At 40.2% G+C, this 27,939-nt stretch overlaps 1 protein-coding gene across 3 annotated transcripts; it reads right to left on the bottom strand.

Moving 5' to 3' along the window:
- Positions 1–92: 92 nt before the first annotated feature.
- TMEM168 (transmembrane protein 168) lies at positions 93–25,650 on the bottom strand. 3 transcript variants are annotated; one of them, XM_032202629.1, is made up of 6 exons: positions 25,599–25,615; positions 25,215–25,342; positions 20,375–21,641; positions 8,492–8,634; positions 7,175–7,449; positions 93–3,385 (listed from the first exon to the last, which is right to left on the bottom strand). In XM_032202629.1, the coding sequence occupies exons 3-6, from the start codon at positions 21,509–21,511 to the stop codon at positions 2,838–2,840; spliced, it is 2,103 nt and encodes a 700-aa protein (XP_032058520.1). In that variant the 5' UTR covers positions 21,512–21,641; positions 25,215–25,342; positions 25,599–25,615; the 3' UTR covers positions 93–2,837. The 3 variants fall into 3 exon arrangements, with proteins under 3 accessions (XP_032058520.1, XP_032058500.1, XP_032058510.1); XM_032202609.1 differs by lacking the exon at positions 25,215–25,342 and having other exon boundaries at positions 25,599–25,650; XM_032202619.1 differs by lacking the exon at positions 25,599–25,615 and having other exon boundaries at positions 25,215–25,379.
- Positions 25,651–27,939: the final 2,289 nt, after the last annotated feature.

The following is a 27,939-nucleotide window of genomic DNA, read 5'->3' as shown; positions in this document are numbered from 1 at the left end:
GTTTTGGAAGTGACAAATAAAAACATGAAATGGAAATGAGCATCCAAACCAGCAAAATATATTTAAGCAATATCACAAATACACAAAAAAAAATCTATTTACAGATTTAAAAACAGTATCTCCAGTAAAAATCTTCCCAAAGAAAGGTATTTATACACAAGAAATTTAACCCAGTTACATTGTCCACTGCTGGCACCATAGATGCTTACAGCTAGCACAACATTAATTATGTCTTCGCAAAATAAAGGGAACGCTTAATAAAACTGATGAAATTTCTAGGAAAAACTGAAGGCTAGACAACAACAATCACAAGGCATGCAAAGCATAATGAACAGCAAATACTTAACTCTGGTAGTGCAAAAATTAAGAAGATGGCTTTTATTCCCATACTTGTTCAGAGAAAAACAAAGACTAAAGTTTGAAGGACTTTGTGCATTTGCAGCAAGGTTGATAATGTATGGGAAGTAAATGAAAAAAAGTCAACATAAAATTGATATAAATTTATAGCAACCTTTATAACAAAATTTCTGAATGTACAGTACAAACAAGCATCTTGGAAAAAAAAAGTTTAGACCTCAAGCTACCCTTCTTAATCCATACATATAAATCCATATAATAAATTCTTGAGCGTGTCACCAGTAGATAAAAATAACTTGCATGTCAATGATAATATTTGTAACATTCTTTGGAATTAGGTCTAAATTTCTCTTTCAGGCTTTGCCCCTGTATTTAATACAGAGCACAGCAGAGGGATAATCCCTCACTGCCATGAGGAGCTTCTGGTGTGTTGTCTCTCACAGAGTGCATGTGGGGCTGGGCTGGGGCTAGGCAGAGACCCATGGAATTCCTTGAGTATCAGGCACCAGAGGAGAGCTCTGCCTTCACCTGGTCCTTGCCTGGGAACATGGGCAGTGGTAGGATGTCTTGATATTAATTAGTGTAGAAGTGGTGAATTAATACTGCTGAATTCCTGAGGCTCATCATCCTACACCCTGGATTTTGAAAGACAAAATACAGTCTCTTTGTCCAAAAAGGCCTCACAGTTTTCAATGGCTGTAAACATATATTTTAGATTAAAAAGGTATTTTCACCATGCCTTTGCTTTAAAAAATAAAATCAAAAGTAGGAATAACCTTAGTTAATGTTAATATTATTACAAATTCAGAAAACTAGAGTTAATTGTGAAAACCGAAACAAATCTGAAAACACATGATTGGTTTTGCAAATAATCTTTTTGCAGATTGAAGAGCTGACTCTTCGTTTAATTTCTAACAAACTGCTAAAGATCACACAGTCCATCCTGCAGAAAAACCTAACAGTTTAATAAATATGCTGGAAACCATTTAATAAACTGAGGCAAAAGATCAGCACCAAATGTTGTGTTTGTTCTGTACAAAACTGTGTGTCACGACACTGCAGAGCAGATTTTCACCTTAGTCTACTTACAGTTCCCAGCATAGGTCAGAAATCCCACGCTTTTCAGTTCTTCTTGTCGTAGAAAGATACAGACAATGTTCATAAAGATGTAACAGCAGAAGAAAGAGAGCAAGATGTACCCGTTGTAGTTAGCAAGAAGTGTTATGGTTGATGTTCCAAACTTTTTCAAAATAAAAAGGACTGATTTCTTGATTTTCAAATGTTTGGATTGTACACACACGTGCAACACCACAAAGCGTACTACCTTGGCGGCTTAGTTATTTACCTTCTGACTTACGGTATTTAGGCAAACAAGACAAAAAAATCTACACAGCTTCTCTGACTGAAGAGTATCAAGACAGGATTTCCAGAGTCCCATCCAACTCTAACTGAAGGATCTTGTGGCTGGGAGAACAGCATTGAGGAACATTTAGGATTCAGTGCTGGCTTATGGGAATAATTTTCCTGACGAACTGCTTGCTCACAGATTTAATACTTTTGGGCGTGAACCCATTTGTCTAATCCCAGACTCAACATTTTACAGGACTGAGGTCTTAGGCACAGCAAAGACTTCAGATGTGGAAGCAAGGCAGCATTTGTATTTCTTACTTTTTATGTATAGACTAGTTTCTTACTTAAATTTCTTGGTTTTTTTTTTTTTTTTTTTTTTTTTGCTATTTTTTACTTCAGAGTAGCTTTTCAAAAATACAAACAGGTAAGAGCCTGAAAAAGACAGAACCACCCTGACAAGTGAGGAAAAAACCTCTCAGTGCACTTTTAACTCCATCAGAACGTTACAAGATTGTCTGATTTCCTTGTTTTCTGTAGCAAATTTCCACTGATGGCAGTAGAGAATGAGGCAAGAGCTGAAGATGTAAAAGCAAATAAAACAAGATTCTTGGTAGCTACTTATCTACAGTGACCATTCTTCTCTTTTAATTTTTGGCTCAGTGCTATTTCATAATAGCCTTGATCCCACAAAACAAATTCAAGAATATAAATATTGATTTCAAGATTAGCTTGTTTCCCTTCCCGTATTTGAACCTTACAGGGGATATAAATGACAAGTAAGCACGCTCTCATATTCATAGGAGCTCCTGTCTGTCACACTGGTGATTCTGAAAAAAGGCTGCTTAAAGTAACACATATGAACAGGCAAACTGTTGCCAAAATGCATGGTCATAGTAAATTTCTTACATATGTACATACAGTTCAGTAACAAAACACAATTATTATAGTCCTAGCCTCTTCTGTTTAAGACTGCAGTTTTCTAACTGTTGCATATACTTTAGCTGTTCAAAGAGCTGAACAAAGTGAGTGTAGCAGATTTATTCAGAGAAAATAGTCATACAAAAAGTTTCAAATACTTTAAAGTGAGAAAGTTCCCAGAGCTCTCACTTCGTTTCCTCTTTGGTTCCTAATTAGGATTTGACGAGTTTGAAACCCTGTCCCGTGTCCAGCACTGCGGGAAGAAACCAACTCATTTTCAATCTTTTCAAGCACCTGAAACACGCTTTACAGACCCAGAACATATTGAGACCACAAAACCAGTTTGCCAAATGCACTAATGGGTAGGTAATACGCGGGAAATAAATCATCCAGTGTTTGGCAATATCGCTTCCCGTTGGCAAATGCAAAGTGTAGTCACTCCAGTGTTTTGACACACCATACACGGCTTTCACTGTACGACCCTTTTCTGACCAGCTGATGTTGCTGTCAGGGTTACAGTTGTACTCAACCCATTGCCTGGTGAAGTCGCCAAGCTGTGGAGGGTCTGCTTCCTCAACATCTACAACCTTGGCCATTTCTGCTCCTTGCACTGCGATGTACTGGTCGTTTACTTTCCTTACTTCTTTAACCCAAGGCTGTGAGTTCTCACAGTCTAGCACAATGATGAGTCGGGAACAGAAAGTGCCGTTCTTTTCTCTCCACCACTCCAGAAGTGTGTCAAGCCGTAAAGCATCACCACCTGCAACAAGGAAATGTATTTAATGTTAACATGAAGAAACTGAAAACTCGATAGAATTTTAACTATGACACTTGCAATTTGAGTGTCCAATTTCTCATGCTCCATCTCAGCTCATGCTCCAGCTATGCTGGGAAAGAGCACGTTTTTATTAAGCAAAGTTACCGATAGTGGGGATTCATTCTGCCTAGAGTAGCGGATACTTCAGAATCTACGTAGCTTTGAAAAGCTACATCAAGTGCCCAAGGAAAATATCTTGCAAACAAGTGAATAAAACTCCCCTGGCTCCACAGTGACTATTAATGTGAAGAAATTATGTCTGCGTTTTAGCAAGTTGGAGCTATGATACAGATTTACAGCAAAAACACTAGTTCGAAAATGTCAGCTTTAAAAAAAAAAAGAAAAAGATGACTTTCAGAAGAGGTAGAAAAACATTATTTAAAATAACTGCATTTCAACTCCATAATGATTTTCATTGTGTAGCATAAGTACATTTAGCAGTGTTTAAAATCTTATTACTAGCAATTGAACTGCACAGATAAATCTCAAACAGAGTAGCTGCGTATTTCAGCACTCACATTTCTGTCTATAAGGGGTGACAAAAAAGTGCTTCAAATTAATAGCTTGGAGTTAAGGCTTTGAGCACGATATTGCAGTTATAGTAAAAGCAAAATTACAGGGCTACAACTTTCTCCAAAACAAATGCAAACCTGCAAAAATAGCATCAAAGAAAATCATAATATACAAAAGTACATTAATGACAGTCTTGGTACACGATCCCCAGATTGCTGTACTTAGAATATTTACAATAGAGCATGTTTACAACAGAGGTTTGTATAGAAGCCAGTTTCCTTTTTTTTTTTTTTCCTAGGTAAGCCTTCTGTGTCAATTATCAGTAAAATGGATTTGTTAACATTTGAAAGGCTTATAAGTAAACTTTATTTTGGTGTAACTACGCAAGGGTAAACTGTCCAAAGAAAACCAACTCAGCCTTCATAAGCACACAAACACACCCTCCTTTCTAACCCTACCGACATCAAACACATACATTGATCAGCTGGCACAAGATTCAGGCACCAAGCTGAGGAAGAAATCCATGTGTCTGGCCACATCTGGCTCTTAGGCAGGCTTCACAGGCAGTTAAGCTGACAATTCAGCAACAGAGACAACACTTCAGCAGCCCAGCTCTTGCCTTTGCATTAGCTGAGAATAACATGACCTCCCAGGTCGTCTGACTGCTCATGCTTTATGCATGACTAGTTAACAGTTTTCTTTTGTACACCGCTGTGTTACATCCCACCTTCCAACAACAGAGAAACATCATTAGTGAACTAAAGAATCCAGTAAGCCTCCTTTAAAAGGATGTCATTATAAAGGAAAGACTACATGCTACTGCTGTGCTGTAGCAGTGCCTAAGCCAGCAGTGAGATGCTCCTTTCTGTTAGATCCAAATGTTGTGTTTCCTGGTTGCCATCCCTCTTAACCCTCTCCAGAGGCCAGAGGATGGCACACATTGCAGGAGATAACGACCAGATGTTCCATCTGCCACAAAACACCACTGCCCAACACACAAGACTTCATACAATCAAATCTCCTTAGTCATCTCGGTTTGTACTTCAGGTTACGTTCAGGAGCTGTGCTATCTGGCAGGATTATCAAGTTATGCTCCATAACATATCCACCTCTCACAATGAAACTGAGCACAAAAAAGGATTCAAGACAAGCACCAAGTGCTTGTTCCTTTCCTTTCCGTGACCATAGATTATTTCAGAGTGGAAGCTGAAGATGTGCTTGGATAGAGAACTGAGAAAGAACTGCTATGAAAGCTGAAAACCACCACATTTATACACTATATTGTTATCACAGTAACTCTTTTTATTACAACTGGTACCTTCACCCTTACCTGAAAAGTAAAGACAGAGCTTAATACAGACTATAGCTCTCTGAACAGGTACACAGAGATCTCAGCTCCTCTGCCACACTCCAAGCTGGCCAGATGTAAGCCGTGATCTGGAAGCTGTTGAATTTCTGCATCAGCTTTCATCTGTACATAACCTAGCAGTGTATGCAGCTGGCTGGAGCCCTGGCAGGAGGCAGTCTTGCAGTTAGCAGGCTCCACACCTCGTGTGGACATGCCTGGCAATTGCGCGGGGTGGCAGCTGCTCTCAGGAACAAGACCACCCTACTCTCAGAGAAGTAATTCAGCAATATTGGCACACACTGCATTTCATCACTCATGCTAACTGAGAACTGCTGTGGCTTTTTTAATCCGCTGATACAGATGAAGGCTTTAAGAAAAAATATGCATTGCTCTTCAGCAGGTGTAGTACTTCGGGCCTGGAATTGCACCAAAACAGGTGTTGGGCATCCAGATGAAGACTGACCTGTGGCCGAACAGCTCAGCACAACTGCATGCAAAGCTTCAATCTGTCTACACTGCTCCAGAGCACATGCTCCTGAAGAGAGACTGCTGACAAGCAGACAGCAGCTCACAGGCTGAGTGCTATCTGTGAAAGTGAATTCTGTCCCAGGAAGAAAACAAGTTGCAAATTTTCAAAGTTATTACTAGAAGATTCACTTTTTGCACACAGAAGCATCAAAAGCCCCATTCCGTACAGCAAGACAGCAAGGCTAAGCCCATCAGTATGTGAAAGCTTCACAGGTTTCCCAAAGAACAATTTTTACACAGTTGGGGTAGAACTGCATTATTACAAAGAGATCAAAAATGGGCCAGAAAAGGGAAAAGCGGTGAAGTCTATACCAAACATATTTTTATGCATTGAAACAACCCTCTATATATGCATTTGTAGTCTTGAGGCTACATTGCACCCACAATGACTCCCAAACTCTAGGATGTCAGCAAACCATAGTTCCCACCATGATACAAAGTTTGCTGTATGTTAGAAGACCTGCTTTTCTAGCATGGGATTCACACCTGCTTCCTACCTCTTTGATTAATTCTATCTTTTATAAAATCCAGAGTACATCTTAAGGACACACAGGCAGTTCTTCATGACAGACTAGCTGTCACAGCAATACAGAACGTTGGATAATTCACTCATAAGTAAGTGTGCTGGTTCTGCCACGTCCAGGGAATGAGATTACTCTTGTTCAATACAGTGAACAAATATTCCTCAAAATACAGGGAAAATCTGTATTTAAAGAAAGAGGGGGTCATTTCCATATTACTTTTCCGGAATAAAAAAAATTATCTTTAAAGGCAACTTTTTGAGCTGTAAGTGGAATAAGAAATCATGTTTAAACTTGTAAGCATACATTTGGGGTCAACAATAATCAGAGAATTTTGTGAACAACTATAAGAACAGCTAGTTTCAAAAGGATTTTTATCAAAGTGATTAAATACTAAAAAATGATATAGAGCTTCACACAGTAACATACCTGACTGTCATACAGAGAAAGGTCAGGAAAGGGCTGCTGCTTTAGATCAAGTTAACTGCATGGAACGGGGGCTTCTGCATTACTGCATTCTTTCCAGTGGTAGAAGTAGTCAGCCTGCAACATTGCCTATTTTGATTATTCCTCATAGCCCCTGAATTTCTCAACAGTCATGCTCTGTATATTACACATTCCTTTCCTCCTTCCCTGCCAGGAGCTCATATGAACTTGTACTCCAAAGACTGGTGTTTGTCATTCTAAACTATCAGATAGAAAGTGTGACCAAACCAGAAGTTTAGCAATACGTTTTATTTCTTTTTACAAGAAAGAATTCAATGATTTGGAATGTTTATCAATGCCAAAACTACTACTAAAAAAAAATCACGAAACAGTTACCTGCTAGTGCCCATTCACCAGTGCCATGTGAGTGACCACTGTAATACAAAATGTAGGTATCGTGCCTGGGTCCATCTGCAGTCCGAAGTTCAAGAAAAGACTTGATCTTGGAGTGAAGGGTATCAAAGGACAGCCCACTCGTAGAGTAGTCACAGCCGTATGTCTCAATCATGTGATACGCAAAAAATCTTTGGATGGCATTAAGCATGCCTGTAGACCTCAGGTTTAATTCTTGCACATGATCAGGTGGAAGAAGAGTTGGCTGGCCATCAGGACTAAAGAGAAGAAAACCAGTTATCATCAACAACAGTTTCATGTTTAGTGGACTTCTAGCAATTGGCAATTCCCCCCCCCCCCCCGGCATATTTTCTCCTCTATGAAGTAGCACTGTTGTATACTCAAATTGACTTGAAATGTGTGGCTTACAAACAATGCCAAATACTGCAGTTGAGTGAGGAGCCACTATCTCCTCCTCCCACCACACTTGTTCCACTTCAGAATGTAGTCTTTACTCAACCCCATACAGGTAAGTGGCAGGGAGAGAGAGAGAGCATCTTTGGACTTAACACTTGCTCTGCTTGCACTCTGCACTTGCTGAACGAAGACAAGCAGAGATGTGAACATGCTGGGCTTCAACTATTTCATGGAGTCCCACTGCAAGTACACTGCCTTCAGACAGGCACTTGTTCACACACAATTGGAACCAAGTGCAGGAGAATGAATGCATATCTCCACAAAAAACCTTGCAAATGAGTTCCAACAATAGACTTTGAAAAATTCAAGTACTCATTTTCTTCAGATATTTTGAATTCATATATCTCTGCTCCAAAGTAGCTTTTATTCAGTATGGAACTCACTTACACAGATAGAGTAATTCTTACTTGTGTGTGTTGTTCAGATGCTGATCTTTCAGCATCAGAAGCAAGTTTCAGATAATGGCATTCAGTGCTTAGAAAATGATGAACTGGACCTGGAACAAACCAGGCATATGCAGGTATGTGTGCATATATACCTCAACATCAATACATAATCAACGAGACTCAGGATTACAAAATGCATGCTTTTATATATATTATATATATAAGTCTTCATAGATATTCATTAGTCATGACAGTTAGAGATTTGGTTCTTCAAGATACCCAGTGGAATTAGTTACTCATTCTTTTTGAAAGGTGAAAGAAATTAAAGTACAAAATTTGTCTATTAATTAAATGAGTATTTTCTTATTGAAAAAATACAAGCAGCAGCACTGGATTGCCTCTATTGGCTAACAGCTCACTTACGCTACTGTGAGGTTGAAGTGCACGGTAACTATACCTGCAAAAGTTGGTGGGAATCACAACAGCATACCCAACACACGTTCCTCCCAAGCAGTTTCCCAATTCATGAAAAAGCCCATGAGCCATGGATTCCAGAGGCAAAACAATGAGAAATGCGCTCATGAAGATTCCATTGGTTGGCTAAAAAGAAAAAAAAAAAAAACAAAAACACATATATAGAGAGAGAGATTTAGGTACGGCACGAAAAACCCTTCCTGTATGCTGGGTATGGTTTTTAATAATAATTCCCTGTGTCTGATCAAATGTAATTGGGTCCTGAAACATGGAACGGGAGTTACTACATGAAATGTAGACTTATTTTTCCACGTACGTTACACAGTGAAGTACTCTAAAGAGAAATGAAAGCTCAATTTGGGTATCTGGGGAGAAAGTGGCTGGCAAGCAGGGATCACTCTTCTGAAAGGAATGCATTTGAAGTCACTGACAGCACAGGATTTAGGTTTGAAAACCCTGATCACAGCTCAGCTTTACCCATTTAAGCAGAGAAATCACATGCCACAAAATTGTTTATGTGCATAAAATATGTACATTGGTAAATATCAGCAGGATCAGGACTTAATGCACTGAACAGAATATCACGTACCTAGCATAAGATGACAACATACTATATTGCATCATTCAAAATATACATTTAACTATTCTTGCTTTTTAATGCCATTTAAAAATATCCCTAGTGCAGGCTATTTAGTGTGTCAAACAAAGGATGACTTATGCGAACACTGAGAACATTATTGCAATTAAAAAGACAATTCTCTATCAGCTACACAAATATCAGATGAGAAAGAAAATCTACAATGGGACTTTGTAGGGCCCACACAGCTAATGCCCTACCTGAAGCTTTCCTTTTTGCAGACAGAAAATTGTTTTGGAAAAGATTACTTCAGTAACACTCACTGATACAAAAATGACTTCTGTGAAAAAGTTTCACAAGTTACGTTGCAACCACTAGCACTAGTAAATGGTATGGTTATTCACTGAATCATAGAATGGTTTGGGTTGGAAGGGACCTTAAAGCCCAACCAGTTCCAACCCCCCCGCCATGGGCAGGGACACCTCCCACCAGCCCAGGCTGCCCAAAGCCCCATCCAGCCTGGCCTTGAGCACCTCCAGGGATGGGGCAGCCACAGCTGCTCTGGGCAGCCTGTGCCAGTGCCTCACCACCCTAAGAGCAAAGAACATCTTCCTTATACCTAACCTAAACCTACCCTCATTTAGTTTAAAGCCCTCATCTTATCCTATTCTCCCTGACAAAGAGCCCCTCCCCAGCTTTCTGGTGAGCCCCCTTTTGGGTACTGGAAGGCTGCTATAAGGAACATTAAGTATTCATGCTTATGTAGCAAAGGAAATAAATTCATCCCTACAGCCTTCTGTCTTTAGAACAGTGTTATGACCTTCCAACCACACCTATTTTTGTGCCCTCGTTGCATAAATCTACAATATTAATGGTTATTTATTTATTTATTTATAAAAAAAAATGAAACCGGATACTCCCTTATTGTTTAACAGTCTCAGTGATTCGATGAGGGCTGGTAGTCCAGTTTACACACAGACAAAGCAATTTATAATTTGGAAAGTAAATGAGACTGAAAAAATGACACCTAAAGGGAGTCAGTTCTTGTCGGCACACAGCACTAACTCCAAAATACTCAGTTTTTAAGAACTGAAATACTACATGACTTTGCAAGCTTTACTTACCTAATGTGCCTCCTGAGCTAAGAAAGAGCTCTGTGCTTGCCAAGTGTCCCAGTTTTAAATAGTGCCCCATTGTACTCCTGACAGAAGGATTTCACTTGTGTGTCCTTGAAATGGTGACAGCAATACTTTTACCACAAATAAACACCAGAATCTGATATTACCTGATAACTAACTGATAACTGGTAGCACTCCTCTCAAGTAACTGGTAACGTAGCTGATAGCATCACTCTCAAATTGCACTACCTGAAGCCACTAGAAGATTATAGCCAGAACCAACGACGCTTTATTGAATTTGCTACAAATGAGAAGTTTGTTTGTCTCGTTTCTAGTGCTGAAAAGTGAGGCCACGACATTGGGCAGACATCAAATCAGAACAGCCAAGGAGACCTTCCCGATACCCACAGCCCTACACTCCTCAAATCTGCTAACTGCTTGGCTACAAAACCAGCCCAGATACAGCAAGTCTGTAAAAGGTGGCAATGCTCCTGTTAATACTGCCATCAGATTTCGTGTGGTATAATGTCAACTGATTTGGTGCTAATAATTTCAATCCACAAGGAGTAAAGCGTGCCTATTAAGTGCACATACATTACAGGAGATTGCTAATCACTTTTATATACATCATTTTCTTAGCCATCTCGGGAGCTATCTTGCATCACTCCAGATACATTCCTTTCCCATTCCCAATCTTGCCTGCTATTCAGAGGGTCAGGATCAACGAGTGAGTTAGGTTAAATCAGGTATTTGGGGCAAGGGCAGAGAAGCATTCAGCTAGTGATTCTCAAGTTGTGTCAGAGAATAAGGATTTTCAGAGTAATTTCCCCAAAACACAGTGTAACAATTATGGTGCAACCTGAACTTGTTCTGTTGTAAATTAGGAGAAAAACAAAACAAAACGCCCCTATTTTTTCCCAAATGCATTAGCAGAAAGTTTATTTTTGTTGCTCAGTTTCCTAAATATGCTCTGAAAATCAAAAGGACTCAATAAAAAAAAAAAAGTCACGTTAACGTTCATTCTACAGAAAGTTGTTAAAGTATAAATTGATGAAATTGTAGAGCTCTCTGGCTAAACTCGTTTCAAGATTTGAAGACTTACTTTTGAAACTGCAGATGCCTGAAGGTAACTTGCCTTAAGTTATCATGCAGAAATTGAAGGACTCATCTGAGAAAGCTTCCTATTTATGATCAGTCTGAGGATTTTCTAAACCTTGGAAAGACTGAATGCACGGACCGTGAAGTATTATAATCCATTTTTAGAACTACAACAAATTCAGCTTCTCCATCATATGATGTATATGACTTTTTTGGATCTTGTTATAACAAACTGCTCTTACGTTGCATTAGTGTTTTGATCTGAGTGAACATATTAGAAAATAAAAAATACACCTGCCCATAAAAAGTACAGCTACCAGAATATCATAAAAATACTATTGTACCGGTACTTGCTATGACTTTTTATTTTAAAAGTTTTATTTCAAATTGCTATGTTCTAAACACTCCCTGCACTCTCCAAGCCCCTAAAACATACACAAGTCAGTAAACCTATGGAGTATTCTGCAGTAACAGAACTTGAGATCATCCAAAATGTTTTCACCAAATTCCTGACTGAGGAATTCTAAAAAAAAAATCTAATATAAATTTTCTAAAAAAAAAAATTCTAAAAAAAAAAAATATTTACTTTTAATTGCTGAAAGTATTCCTACTAATACGAAGATGCCAGCAGGAAAATTCACAAGTACTTGTCAGATAAAGGCCCTATATAGAAATGGTAAGGATCACCTCCTATCATGAAATGGCTCGGGTTGGAAGGGACCTTAAAGAGCATCTAACTCCAACACCCCTGCCATGGGCAGGGATGCCACCCACTGGTGCTCAGGGACTCATCCAAACCGGCCTTGAACACCTCCAGGGATGGGGCATCCACAGCTTCTCTGGGCAGCCTGTGCCAGTGCCTCACCACCCTCTGAGTGAAAAATTTCCTTCTAATATCTAATCTAAATAACCCCTTTTTAATTTAAAACCATTCCCCCTTGTCTTATCATTATCTACCCCCGTAAAGAGTCCTCTATGTGTTTTTTTTTTTTTTTTTATAAGACCCCTTTTAAGTATTGAAAGGCTGCAATGAGGTCTCCCCAGAGCCTTCTCTTCTCCAGGCTGAACATCCCCAGCTCTCCCAGCCTTTCTTCACAGGAGAGGTCTCCAGTCCTCTGATTATCGTGATGATCCATCTCTCCCTGCATCCTGCATTTAATTTGTACCACATATTAAAGAGGAAAGGGAAATGTATTCTATAGTGTTATGAGTCAACTCAGCTCCATCTGAAGTTTCAAATTCATCTTAATTTACTGGCCATCTTATGCTCTGAAGTAGAGAAGTATATTGTTAGGATGGATATGTCACACGTATAGGCATTTATGTAATGTAAAGATGCTGACACTTGCTGTCAGCACTTCTTCAACAATTTTGATTTAGAATAAATATATGACTAAGTAATATAAGAATGATTAATAGTGTTTAGAGCAGCTCCATAGTAAGGTAATAAAATATTTTAATTTAGTGCTACAAAAAATGATGTCATTTTAAAACATCTAAACTATAACAACTTGCAAGAGCAGAAAAAAAAAGCACTAATTAAGCTACTAATTACTTTAAATCTTAAGATAGGTCCCCCTTTTAAGATAGCAGATAAGATGCAAGGTGGAGACTTACTAAATCCAAACGATCTGATGACTGGTCCTTCATGCAGCAGATGGCTGTGCATGCATAGCCGGGGCCACAAAGGGATTCTGTTCTTTCATCTGTTCAACCCATTTTCACTCTGGTTTCGACTGCACTGGCAAACTTGGCCTACAGTAGCTCTCTGTACTCCGAGTGCCCACTGACCCCAGGCTGCGCCAAAAGCAAGCATAACACAGGGACCCTCAGAGCAACACCACTGAAAACATAACAAGCCATTTCATCTTTTTGTCTTTGGTGGTGGTTGTTTTTGTCTGTTTGCCTTTGCCTGTCTTCTAAATGAGTCCTTCTGAAATATACAGTGCGTTCTCATTTCCAAGAATGTGGAAAAATAAAATAAAATAAAAATACTTCTTGCCTTTGATTACTAAAATGACAAAATGACAAATGAAAGATGGGCAAGATTCACTAGCAGTACTATCTTTCCCCTTCCTTTAGCTTTTCAAGCAACATTTTATGGTTAAATGTTGCTTTGTTAAAACACCAGAAATTACAGGTACTTTGTACCCTAAATAAATAATTTTATATTAATAGATAGGACAACCCCATTCCCAAGGAGAAAACCACTGCTGAAAGTGAAACACTTCTGATGGAGTATTTAAGGATGGAACATTATGTGACAGACAAAAATAACCAGAAGGAAGAAAAAACTAAAGAAGCATTACTTTAAATTGGAAGCCAGTTGCGAAGGCCTACAGAAAAGCCCTTCTGATTCAAACAGAAATAAATTCATAAGCAGATGTCAACTTAGATGATCACAGAACCTCTGGAGGTCACCCGGTCCTACCGTCACCCTGCTGAGGGACACCCAGGGCAGGCTGCCCAGGATCACATGCAACAGGCCGACACAGCCGAGGAGGCTTACGCAGATTTTTTTGCCTGTTTGTGAGGAAAAATTCTGCCCTGCTTTCCATTATCCAAGCTGAATTTATCCAATTTCAGGTTTTATATATCCCTAAGTGCCTGCACACGCATATAAGTAAATATGAAACAAAGCTGCTTAGCTCCTCTGCAGTTATCATGCAAAACTGAAGACATAATATACTCCGTGAAGAAGAAATCTCAGGAGAAAAAGACTAACTTGATAACTAATCTACACACATTTGCAGAAAATAGCCATCACGTTCCCTGGCAGGCAGATTTAAGGTGTTGTTTCCCATCCCCGACCCCTGCTCTAATCCCAGGAAAGCCTGCGCCGTTGCATAGATGGAACAGCAGAAGCAGAAGAGGCAGTCAATTTACAAGCACAGTAACTTGAATCCTGAATATTCGGAATGCAGAAATTTGACTTCTGAAATTAATGAGGCTGACAGCAAGGCTGAGCACATTGGCCAGATTCTGTAGGCTTACAACAAATGCTTTCTCTTGTCACAAAATAGCACTGGTGCTGCCTCTCAGCATTTTGCCAAGGGGCTGTGGACAAGGCACGTTAACTTGCCTCTGAATTTCGGTCTGACGGCACTCATCGTGACGCAAGGAACAGAACCAATCGCTCCTCGTTACGCCGTGCCAAAGCCTGAGCCTACCTCAGCTACCAAAAGCACCTGGGCTCATCTGAACTCTGTCCTCCTCCATTCTTCTCAGGCGAAGCAGCACAAAGATGCAGCTAGGGCAGGAAGGAGGCTCCAGAGGTCCCCGTCAGCCTCAGATGGGGTGACACCGTGACGTACTGACCGCGATGGGATCGGAGATGCAGGTAGCCAAGAAGGGCTTGAGCGCCTCTTCCAAGAGGGGAAGACAGGCAGCAAAAATAAGGAGGGTAAAGGGTGAGCTTGAGAATGGTTCAGCAGGGCATGAGGGGGATTTAGGACCTAGCTGAAGAGACGTGAAACAGCAGGGAAAGGGGAAACGATGGTGTTGTGGAAGAAACAGAGCAGATGAGTCTGTAAAGAAATTGTGAGGCTGCTATGCAAGTCAAAGAGCAAGCCCAACAACAAGCAAAGCCCAGCGAAGACCGGATTAAAAATACAAGTCAGAAAGAAAAGCAGGGGAAAACAAAGGAGGAATAGATATGATTTGCATTTAAAACAGTTATTTAATCTGCAACAGTAACAAAAGTATGTGCAAGCAAATACAGAGGGTACTTAGAAAACTTTTTACTATTCAGAAAGCAATCTCTTCTTATAGAGAAGTTGAAAAAAATCACCACCTTCAATTTTATTAAGGCATTGTAACCTGAGCTTTCAAAAACCTTCTGCGAGACAGTCACACTGCATAAAAAATACAAAATCACCAACTCTCCCCAAACAAGAACACACACACCATAAGCTGACTGTTCTTCCACGAACAATTGGAGTTCAACAGCACTGCTCATTTAAGCACAAGTACTCATGCATATCATGAATACAATTACTTTAGTAATCCATAAAATTCACTAAAACTAAGAATAATGTACTGAAAGCACTTCATTCCATTACTTTACCTGTCTCTGACATAGTTCATTTTTCTCCTGGTAATACTAAATACAGGTCTTCCAGGGATAATAATTCTCTTCAGGCAGTAATTAAGCAAAACTGCGCTGCTACCTTGGCATATAGCACTTAACCAAATCTGATTTGAAGTTTCTCAGAAAAAGATTCCTCCAAACCTTTCCAAGAACTATGCTTGTGAATTCCAAGCCCTTCCTCTCCAAATTTTTCATCATTTTACTAGCTTCAAGAAGAGGTAATGCCTGAGTCATTTGCACGACTTCTGCTGGATCCTGTCCCAACCCAGAGCCTAATTACAGACATGAGTAATTGCTGAAATGAGTAAGTACTACAGGAGCTAAAGAGGCTATTGATCTGACTGGAATTACTCACACGAATGTAAAGGCAGCGCAGAACGCTTCCTGCAGATTTCACAAGGAAAATTTTCAACGGGTCTACTGACGAGTCAAGGTGTTTTTCCTTTCCAGCTCAAGCAGGGATTAATCTCAGAAGCAGACCGTGTCACTCCTGAAACACGTCCCACTGAAAAGCTGTTACTCCATTTTTGAATGCAATCATCTTTGACAAATTGCTTCTACACTCCTCGCGCTTCCTCAGGTCATCCTCCAGCTTCAGACAGACCCGAGGGCTCTGCTCTTCACAGTTCAGTTTGATCTGTCGGAGAGGGATTCTCCTTTCAGGATCCCCAACCCTCCCCAAGCACACCGACAGCCCCTGGCTTCTTGCAAAGGCTAGACCCCCTTTAAAGCAAGGTCCCCACCTAACAGGCCTGCATCCGCAGCAGTTCTGCGTGAGTCACAGAAGCCCTACGTGCACACCAGTGAGTTAATTCTCCCCATTTTAAAGGCCTTTCTATGAAACAAGATTTTATTTTCTTTTTTTCCTGGCAATTTTCGTCAATCAGCACACACTGTAGCAACCAATTAGCAGGCAACGTTCTCCTTAGGCCTTGACCCCTCATACATGTTACATTTACACGATGCATTGATATTGCAGTGGTTCAAAGGGCATACATAATGCTGCTGTAATGAACTTCTCCATGAAGCAGAGCCCCTTCCATCCTCTACCCCATTTTTGGCTATAAGATAACACACACAACCGAGCCAGCTTTTTCATATGCTAGGGCTAGTTATTTATAGCTGACTGTTAGGAAGCAACTTTCCAAGGCGCAGACTTTTAGCCAATTCTGCTCATTATACGAGAGGCCAAATGGCAAACCATTAAGCGGTTCCAAGCCACCTCTCCTATCGAACGCAGTGTCATTAAACTGGCTTTCTGCACGTCCTCAGACTGAGGAAAGGTATAAACACAAAGCGCTTCATCTTCTAGGCTACGCTTAGCAGATTTCAAATACAATTAGCACTTACTAAGATGACATAAATCCCAAATTGGAAGTTGTAAAGTCTGGAAACAGTCCTGTTATTTTACACATGCAGAAAATGTTAAGAAGGAAACTTTAAAAAGAGCAAACACATTTTCAGGAGCTTCTGACTCTGGAGTGCTTTGCACTCCTAAGAACATAAAGAAAAAATATGTTGCAAATTTAACTAAAAAAATACATCCCTAACATGAAAATGTAAGGGTGACTGCACAAGGCTGCACCACAGATCCAACTAGAAGAATGTCTTGTCTCAAAGAGTCCAAATGGATGCCTAGGAAAGACTGTAAGGATAAAATAAGCAGGCGTGTTTCCTGAGTACTCCAACAACTGGTGTCTCTTGAGCCAGACATTGGTTCTTTACAGAAAATAAACCTCAGTGAATTTGTCCCCAGGGACTGTGCAGCGTCCCCTTTAGCCTGTATGACTGCTTAGCGCACCATGATGCCCACTTCTCAGGTCGCTTGGCTCAGTATGAGGAGCTGTCCCCACCTGCCTGTCTCATTCCTGCTTCCTGCCAACTTGATCCCTCAGCTCTGGGGCTGGGACTTACTATTATTTCTCCACATCACATACAATATTTTATATTCCCACTCCGCTATCTCATTTCCATACTGAAGCATCCCCACTTAGTCATTCCTTCCATGGAAACTGTGCTGGGTCTCTAATGAACTTCACCACCCTTCTCTGAACTGTCTCCTGTTTTCTGATGTCTCGGATGGCAAATAAGAATTGCACAATTATTTGACATATTGAAGCTATGGATTTATACTGTGGCATGATGATAGCTTCAATCCTTTCCCAATAATTCCAAATACTTTTTTTTTTTTGACCATATAAAAGCATTTTCATAGAAAGGCATCTAAGAGCCTTAAGATCTTTTTCTATTACATCCTAATGCCAGTAACTTTTTTTTTTTTTTTTTAACAAACACAAACAAAATACAAATCCCAACCTAATAAGCATTTAGGAATAGCTTTTCTTTCCTTTTTTTTTTTTTTAAAAAAAAAAAAAAAGAGGAAAACCAGAGAGTATTCTCTAAGTTTGTCTCTGTTACAGTATGTGTAAAACATCATAAGGAAAGTACATATTAACTGCAGAAGCTTGTTTGCTGCATTACCATTGAGCTTGCTAGACCTTCGGAAACAACTCAAAAACCCTGCAAAGGACTCTAAAGGAAGAGTCTTGAGACCTGCAATTCCCCCTATAAAGAAGAAAAAAAATCGAGTTTCCTTAAAGCCCCAGAGAAAAAAAAAAAAAAAAAAAAAAAGTCCTGCAAGAGAGTGAATCATATGCTCATACATCATTAATTTCTTATTTCTAATTATTTTGAAAACTGACACTATCCAGAAAAACAGAGAAAAGGCCACAGCTCCTTGCAGTCACTATAATAAATGATGTATCCATTTATTAAGTCACGCTCTGACCAGGTCTGGTAAAGTATTTCATTTTCTGACAACAGATGAAATAGGCACAGTGATCTGTGTGGCAAACATCACACCTCTGAAACAGAAAGGATTTTGGTTGGAGACAACTGTATTTGTAGTCTTAAAGTAACTCGTTGATGTAAATACATAATGGAAGAAACACAAATACAGTAAAATTAATGCCAATATAATTATCTACTAAATTAATTATTATTATAATAAAAAAATGTATTTCCTGACAAGTATAAGCAGGTGGTCTCATTTTTGCCACCACCATTACTCCCCTTCCCACTGAACAGGGAACAAACAACCTGTGGGACAGAGGCAGTAACAGCTTATCTTACGTACACACACGATGCCAGAAACTGAAGTTAGCCAATAACAAACACTAAGGTTTAGCTGACTTGCCAGCTTGCTCTTTGTGAACTGCCCTGCACGAATCCTTCCAAAGTACAACAGGACTTCTCCAAAATTAGAGAAGCCTGGAAATTATCAAATCTCTTACTGCTGCAGTTATTTCTGGGCACACAACAGAGACAGAAAAAAGAAAAACAATGAATTATCAGCACGAAGAAGAAAATGTAACCTGACGAGTTTGAATCCAAACCTCCCTGCTTGTGCACATAACCTGCACTCAGGAAGCAGCCCCCTGAAAGCAGTTCCTGTGTGCTTTCAGCAGACCAGCAGGGAGACGGAGCCCTGCCCAGGGTGACCCTGCAGGACCCCCATGGTGGTATCTGGTGTCCAGCTGTGTGTGGACAGGCACTGGAAGCCGCCAAAAGAAAATGTCCCTCTCCTGTGACTACCTGCCCAACTTACATGTCTGGCTTCTTCTGACTGCTGTTGGGTATAACTAAGTGGAGTGACTCCACCCAAATCACTTCTGTAACTATTAACTAAGGTGTATCAAGGACGTTGAAGGAGTAAGGTAAAGGCAGAGAAACTAGTAGCGCTATTTCAGACATGCTAAGAAATTTGCTTTTAATGAAGAAGTCACCCAGCACACCAAAATTAAAGATCTGCATTTTGATTGATAAAATCCCATAGTTCTCTGAAGGAAAAAAAAGGAAATCAACAATATTAATCTGTGAAAGTTTATCTTGACTTCTTTCTGTTTCCCAAACTATTTTCCCATTTCTTTCAGTGCATTAGCACCTTCATCCCTAATAAACAGAATTGCAGAATAGTTTGGGTTGGACCTTAAAGCCCACCCAGCTCCAGACCCCTGCCATGGGCAGGGACACCTCCCACCAGCCCAGGCTGCCCAAAGCCCCATCCAGCCTGGCCTTGAGCACCTCCAGGCATGGGGCATCCACAGCTTCTCTGGGCAGCCTGTGCCAGTGCCACACCACTCTGATTAAAGAATTTCCTCTTTGTATCTAATCTAATCCTATTCTCTTTTTTACCTCTTATTAAAAGAATGACTGTTGCTGTTTTTCAGATCAACATAAAAAAAGAATACAGGCACCAAACTCCCTTTTCACCCTGTTGCACTAGTGATAACACACAATGTACTTTTGTTTGAGCACTGAGCAAGCATTTCTAGAGAAATATTTGTTTTCTGACAAAGAAAAGGCATAGGCCTTATGTCAGGAATGGAAAGAAAAGTCACAGATAAGAACACCATGTGATGTTAAGAACTGGTCTTTCTAGGAATGTATGAGATGCATAAACAGATTGCAATTTAAGAAACTGAGAGTACCTTATCCCAACAATTTATCAGTTTATCAGCTGACCTCTGACTTCACATCAAAACAGAAGTATTGAATAATGCATTCTTAAAACATAACTTTGCCTCGATTCCATTAAAATAGTCCATAAGAAAAGCCCTCAATGTGGTGCACATTACTAGGATTCAATACAGTGCTTTCATCTGAAAAAAATAAATAAATTATGGCACAAAGAACTCAGAGGTAAGATTATTTGCTAAGTAGGTACATTTAAAAAAATTTGCACACTTCTTTTGCCTGGAAGCATGAACTCTGCTCATTCTGACTATACGGGGAAACTGGCAAGTGCCAGTTGCCTTCCTAAGACACAGGCAGCACAAAGTGTCGAACTGGAAGAGCGTGCTTTTGAAGCCAAAGGCCCCAACTCTGAACTGCTGAGCCACAATACACCACCAAATGGCACAAGAACTTTTAGGAGCCAACAATTCTCAAGAGGGAGACCAAGATAAAGAGATTATTGTTTACCTGCCAAGAAACGGCCCCCAAAACAGCAGTTGCAACAAGGCTGAAAAATACTAGCTGTTCTGAAATTAAGCAGAAGTGACGCATTCCTTTGGATGCCATAACTCTGTCGAGGCTGTTGTTTTCTGCACGGTGGGTATAGTATATCTTGTGACAGTCATTTAGTTTTGTGTGAAATCCCCAAAGAGTTATAAAAAAAATCACGTGACAGATCATCCAAAAAATTCCAAAAATAGAAAAACCAGGTATCACAAAATACCAGAGATCCAAATCGCGCAGCTTAAAGGCGGCAAGGATGAAAAAGATCAGTTCAACGACTCCAACTGAGATGACAGAAAGCCTTCTGCAAATCTTACCACGGTACAGGTAAGGTTTCCATCGTTCAGTAACAGAAAGTCCACTGAAGTAAACGTCGAGAAGGGGATCTGAGATCAGGCAGCTGAAGAAACACGCCAAGGCAAATGGGTTTGTGGGAATGTGCAGTGATGGAAAAAAAAGTAAGGATGTAATGGCTCCAAAAATTGCCAAATTTGGAATTGCCAAAAAAGACTTCATACGTAAGTCAATAATTAACACGGCCAAAGCCATAACCAAGAGAATGATACTCATAGATTCTTCCACCAGCATCGTTGTGCTGGCGATTGCAAACCCAACTAGCTCCAAGAACTCAACTGTTGTCAGCAGAGTTGGTCGATGATGGATACAACCACAAATCCTCTCAACCAAAGCACACAATACCCTTAAAACAATGGCAGAAAGGAGCAGATATTTAGTCGCTTCTTCTTTCACATCATCCTTGAAGGCAGAATTATTAAGAAAACAGAGAAGGCCAAGCAAAAAACCAAACCAAAGATTGGAGAGACTCAAACTTGCTGTTTCCATTGAAAAATAGTAGTAGAGTATGCTGGCGATTCCAAGAACAAAGAGTCCCAGAATAAATATTACCAAAATCAGTGCATCTGCAGTTTTTTCCCATCTGACATAAAGGCCCATGCAAATGGCAACCAATAAGTTGATTCTGGCAAGATAGCCCAGATATCTGACCGATGAATGCATGTTCACTTCTCTGTTTGCTTCTTCTAGTCTTGTCATTGCTGCGTAGAGACAATGACTAACACAGTAACGCAGTGACCTACACATGTAAACTGCAGTTAGGGGGTTTTACCCACTTGACTGAAAGAAAATATTTGGGTTTCATCCAACAAATGCAATGTAACAGCTGTCTTCTGTAATATCATTGCAGTAACAGTGGTCCAGAATCACTGAAGTCCTGGAAGAAGAATTAAAAGAAGCGTTAGTGGCAATTAATTCAATTTAATCATACACAGCATAAACATGACACATTCACTTAACATCTAAATTAAAAAACACATAATGAATATCAGGGAAGTGTATTCTCAAGAGTCAGTCAAATTGGGGCCATTATTAAAATAAATGTATGTGAAAATAATATTATAATTTCATAATTTGAACATATGAAAAATTTAAACCAAACCTTGCCCATTCAGCTTTTCAGTAACACCCATTGGGTATCTATATCAGATATCTACAGGTATCCAAAATATTTTTATGATACCCATTACCTTCTAAAACATTTCTCTATTGTTTTAAAGCATTGTTTCATTTCAGCACCACGTTTTACAAGTTCTCACTTTACACTAAACATTTTCGGTATGTTTTGCAAGACTTCTTTTTAGTAGTCGAATAGCTACATGGGTTTACAAAAAGAACTTCACAATCAGTTAATGAGCTTCAAAACACAATAGATCACAAAAAAGCAATTATCATTATCTCCACTTCTGGGAAGGCGAATGGATACACAGTTTATCAACTTGTGTGGCATTCAACATATTCAGAGATAAAATCCAGCCTTTTTTTTTTTTTTTTTTTTTAATGTCAACTCAAAGCCTTTATTTGCACCTCTGCGAGACACTTTTTCCGTACCAAAAAGACACACAAATAAAATGAACAAGATAAATATTATATTTAGAATGTATGTGCTCCTACCCAGACCCATTTAACCACCGGTTTTCTTTTCAATATAGTATAGGAACACATAATATTTTTTTTATTTTTATTTTTTTTGGGGGGGAGGGGTTGCAAGAAAACGTGGCTATGGAGATATCCCTTGAGATCATCAATAATTTACAGAAAATGTTTCTTCCTGGTCTGAACTGGATCTTGAAACACAAGGATTACTCTAATTCTACTGGTGTTTAATTTTATTGAGTTTACACATAAAGAATAGCGTTCATTTCCATAATTAGAAACAAAAGTTCTTGAGGAAATTCTATTTCCACCAAAATCTGTATTTCACTGTATTTAATGATAGTTTTCTACTTCACACAATGTTGTCAGAGGCAAAGTTCAAAGCTCTCTTGTTAAAGGCAAAAAAGGTTTGTGCTTCAAAGCCATAGCCCTGCTTTGTATGCAGAATGTGTTAGAAACAACAAACTGGTAAGAGTTACTCCAAGAACAAGCTTTCTGAGAGCTTACAGGTAAAGGAAAACACACTTACTTCTGCTTTTTGAGCATTTTGCACCTAGAAACTCTAAACCAGGAGTGACTGAATAAATAAAACAGAGCCTACACCTCCAGAGAAAGTAAGACAGAAACCAGCAGGTGGATCAGAAGAAAATAAAGAAACAATACAATCAGAATCAATATTTTTCCCTTGCTAATTTTCCTAAGAAGCATCACAAATTAGAAAGGGCTCCAGAACAAATTCCCTTAGCTAAAATGTACTGAAATCCTGTGTAATAATTATATTTACATATAACGTTTGTTTCACAATGTATTAACAAAATGTTTATCTCAGAGTACAATTAGATAGGTTACTGGCAATCTCCAGCAAGTAAGAAGACTCATTTGTAGCCTCTATCATTTCTGAAGTAATTACCTAATTGCCCATCTTTCAATGACTTCTGAAGAGTTAATGGTACGAGAGAGCAGATAATGCCTCGAGAACACTTAGAGCTAGTGTTATAGCTTACTGCTTTCATTTATAATGCTGAGGGAAGTATTAAAGGACACTTTGACTGAAACTCCTAAGACTTCGTTCTCTCTTCATTTTTATTTTTATTATTTTTTTAAGTCAGGCAAATCAGTCCCACACTTCTGTTGTTCACTATCTGCTTCGGCTTCTCTGAAGACTGACACGCCGTATCAAACCAGCTTAAGTAACTGGTGCAGTGACAAACCAGGCCTAGGGAATTCTAGTTTTTAAATTACTTAATATCAATAATACATATTTTCAAAATATCTTAAATACTTAAGATACATTATAAATATTATTTGGAAAGAACTGTGCATTAAAAATCTCTTTAATTAAAACAGCATGCATACGAACTACTCAAAAGGGATGGTTATTACACAGTGCCATTACAAGTTCAAGTTCTTTGAACTTCAGCGACGTTTTTTCTTAGCTCTCATTATTATTAATGTTTGATACATATCAACTTAATTTTGAACTGCCTAGACACTTAAAATCTTGTAATATTTCTCCCCTCACCTAGTGGAATACTTTCAAATTTTCCTTCATTTCCTACTTCATACAGACAGCACAGCTCAGTTAGCTATCATATTGCTGGTGGCACCATATCAGGTTATTACAGCACTGGTTTCACTCTTGTATTCCTGTAATACAAACAACGCTCATGTTACAGACAACCTGAGCCATTTATTTAAACTTCTGCGTGTCTTCTCCCCCCACACCAAAGTCACCAGTTAGCTCACATTGAAACCGTGAATATGGAGGTGTGATTTCATATTTTCTTCACTCTCTCAGTACTGATACTTGACTGCTGCTACACTGAACCATCCTGTCCTGTTACTTCACTCACCGAACCTTTCTGGAATCCCTCTGAGACGAGGGACTGCTGCTGTAAGTGTGCGTGCAGACAACAGCCTCACACAAGCCACCAGACCAGCCCATGTACAAAAGGCGTAAGCTCCCAACGAATATCCAGCTTAAAATTCTGCCGCTGTCACTAAATCCTTTTTGGGTAGGATCAGTGCAGAAGCAACACCACCACCCCCCCAGCAGGCAAGCAGCCACTCTGAGGGGCAGAAATCCTCTGCCCAGTTCAGCGCATTGCTGGCAGCAGGTCGTGAGAAAAGTGGCACAGACGCTGCTGGTGCTGCCATCGATGTGCCCGCATGGGGTGCCAGGGCCCGGAACACACATGGGTTTAGAGCAGAAAGGCTCAGCAAGTGCTGAGTTATCTGCAAAGTGACAGCTCGGACCTTAAATTTGACCTCCTCTTCCTGGCTTTCCAGCAAAAAGATGGGCTAGTAAACCCTGCTACTGACCGTGAATGTCCTCTGAACCAAATCATGTGGTCAACTTTCTGGTCAGAAGAAGAAAAAGTAGTGTTTTTGTGATTTACATATCGCATCTCGCAGATATCACCAACCTGCGGTAACACAGCAACTCCAATGGGAAACTTCTAGGGCCGATTTATTCTTTACAATGCAACTCTTTGCTACTTTTGTCGCTCATTTGTGCTTATACTTTGAACAAAGACAGTTCAAAGTTTACTTATTTATTTATTTTTTCTTTAAAGTAAAGGCCTTAATGTTTCATGTTGCATCATCCGCGTTAAATGTTTGAGCAAATCCATCTTAGACACAAAGCAAACAGAACGCGCGCGTTTCTTTTTAAACGCTCATCAATTTTCGCAAGCCTGCGGTTTTAAACTGAACCTAAACCCAGATCTAAACTTAAGCTCAACTATCCAAGAGCCTCTTTACAGATACTCGGGAGCAGCGTTCCCAAAGCAGTTTTTAACGTGATTTGCAGGAATCGAAAGGAAAGCCCAGCAAAGCAGCTTTGGCAGCGTACCAGCAGCTGGCTTCGAGTTTGGGTGAGACCTCTGGAAACTGGACAGTGGCGGTCTCTTGGCTGGAGCTGGCCTCCTCTTTTATTCACCCACTTTCGCCCAAGTTTACAACAAAAGCAACTCCGGGAGACTTTACAAACCCAAAAAGCGCTATTTATGCAGAGCATCAGCTGAGCGCCTCAGACCAGCGGGCATCCGCCTCGGCCAGGGCAACGCGCCCGGGGGGTCCCCGGCGGGGCAACACCGCCCGCCCCGACCCCCAGCTCCCCAAATCCCCCTTCCCAGAGCCCAGCCCCCCCCCAGGGCTCCCCGCCGGGCCGGTGCCGAGCCCCCCGCTATGCCCCGGCCCCGCCGTGCGCCCCCTGCCCCCGCCGGCCCGGCCTCACCTCCGCGGGCGTCCCGGCCACTCCCCGCCCCCCCGCGCAGCGCCGCCGCCATCTTAGGGCTGCGGCGGCCCGGCTACGGGCAGCGCGGAGGCTCAAACGGCGCCGCCCGAGCCCCGGGCCCGGCCCCTGAGAGGGCTGCGGGGGGATCCCGGGAGGCCAGGGCGAGGCGCTGGGGGGGGGGAGCGGGCACCCCCACCGCTCCCCTGCGGTTAGAGGAGGTGGGGATGGGGGTGCTGCGGCCCCCCCCGCAGCCTCACGCAGGGAGAGTTGAGCAGAGGGGGGATAGGAGGGGGAAAGACGCGTCCTGCCCGGCACACAGGCACAAAATGGAGGGGGGGGGGGGGGGGGGGGAGGCAGCCGGACACACGCCCAGCCTGCACAGGAACCCCTCCTAAACCCTCTTCCACATTTAAGTAAAACTATCCAATACTCCTAAAAATTATTATTTTAATCTGAATGTTTCCTTTAGAAGCACCTGCTACGGATGCTGTGGTAGCATCATGAAAAACTCCTACTTAACGCTGTGTTTCTTTAACTGTAACTTAGGGATACACTTCAAGCAACTACTGGTTGAGCTTCCTAGATGATACTTTATTTGAAACGTAAGAAAAAGGAGCTAAGTTTCAGTGCAAGTTTGCTAAATGCAACCCTTCTAGAAGTCTTCCTGCTATTCCACAGGTATAAAACAATGAATTTGAAGTGAGAATAAAGGAGCAGGAACCTGAACAACCCAACTTTGCAAGGAATCAAAGATGCACTGTGCATTAATGGAGGTATGATTAAAAACACTTTTAATAATCACTTCCAAAGGCAAGTCAGCAAGTCTCCCTGAGACAGAAAAGGTTAGGAAAATTCTGTGAAACGATGCTTTTTAATCTTCACTGTTAAGCAAGGGATCCAGAACACATCAGCTAAGCTCCACAGTGCTAGGGGCACACTTAAGTTCTGCTGAAATTTAATTTTCTTACAATTTTGCCCTGATTACGAGCCTTGCATTTTCAGTTCTTTGGGTTGCTTTTCCCACTGCCATCCTTTCACAGCACCTGCACAACTCAAAACCATCATGTGGAGGAATACAGGGATGACTTCAAAGGGCAAACTTACCGCAGCTGCTGCAAAGATATTTCAGAAGGACAGAGGGGAAATTAAGAACCTCTATAATGGAAAGAGGAACTGTATTACTAAGTGGTCACACTATAAGTAGGCAGAAAATAAATATGATACAAGATCAACTAGAGGAACTCCAGAAATATGTCCATAAAGCTCATGTCACAACTAAGATGTAGAAATTTAGTACATGAGTTTCAACTTAACTTCTTTACTAGATTCCAGTTTATAAAACAAACCCAGACAAACCCAAGTGTTTTCTTGAAAATAAGAACTATGCATTGGTTTTATTGGGCTTCAGTGTAAACCAACTGCAAGAGAAAAACAAAAAAACAAAAAAACAAAAAACCAGAACACCCACATATCAAAGAAACAGTTTTTTTTTTTTTTTTTTTTAATAAATGTGCTTTGTTCACAAAAAGTAGTGACATAAAGACAAAAATGCAAATACACTTTTTTTTTTTTTCCTCTCCAGCATCTTAAGAACGAGAGATTTGTGTCATCTCTTGCCCAGTCAAAATTTTCAAACATTTCATAACCTAGAAACATTCCTCTTACACCAAAGCTAAATATCCAACAACTCCCACCATCACTAGTATTGTTCAGGGAGGTGTAAATATTTATGCAAAACTGACTTTCATTCTCCACAATTCACTGTCCCTTGTAAAAAAACAAAACAAAACAAAACAACAAAACAAAACAAAAAAAACACTTCAGGTATTTAGAATAAGCAGCAAGAAAACCAAACTGTTACAAATCTCAGGTCCCTAAACCACAAATACAATGGTGTCAACAAGCTGCCAAGAAGGCCTAGATTTTAAATAATTATGTTTTAAACTCTTTAAGGATAAATCTTGGCTCATTTGTATGAATCACAAACCGATTTACATTGGCCAATGCCAACATTTCTGTCAGCTGGTACGCAACTTTTTTTTTTTTTTTAGAGGAATATAAATTAAAATGCTAGGCAGACTTCAAAGCATGTGCAGATTAGATTTCTAAAAAACAGCTGAATTTATAGCACCAATAGTTTAACACTAGCATTGCTGGAGTCAGTGAAGGAAGAGAGGTTTTGACTGATGAACATTTTAGTGAAATGGTAAAGCAGTAGATGCAAACACTGAATTACAGCTGGTTTTGAATCTGTTGTATATTTCATTAGGTACTTTCCATAAAAATTAAGTCAACCATAATAACTTGTCCTTTTTTTTTTTTTTTTTTTTTCCTAAACACA

Source organism: Aythya fuligula, chromosome 1, assembly GCF_009819795.1.
Source record: "Aythya fuligula isolate bAytFul2 chromosome 1, bAytFul2.pri, whole genome shotgun sequence".
Lineage (NCBI taxonomy): Eukaryota > Metazoa > Chordata > Aves > Anseriformes > Anatidae > Aythya > Aythya fuligula.
The sequence above is the reverse complement of the archived record's forward strand: the minus strand, read 5'-3'. Positions and strand labels throughout refer to the sequence as shown.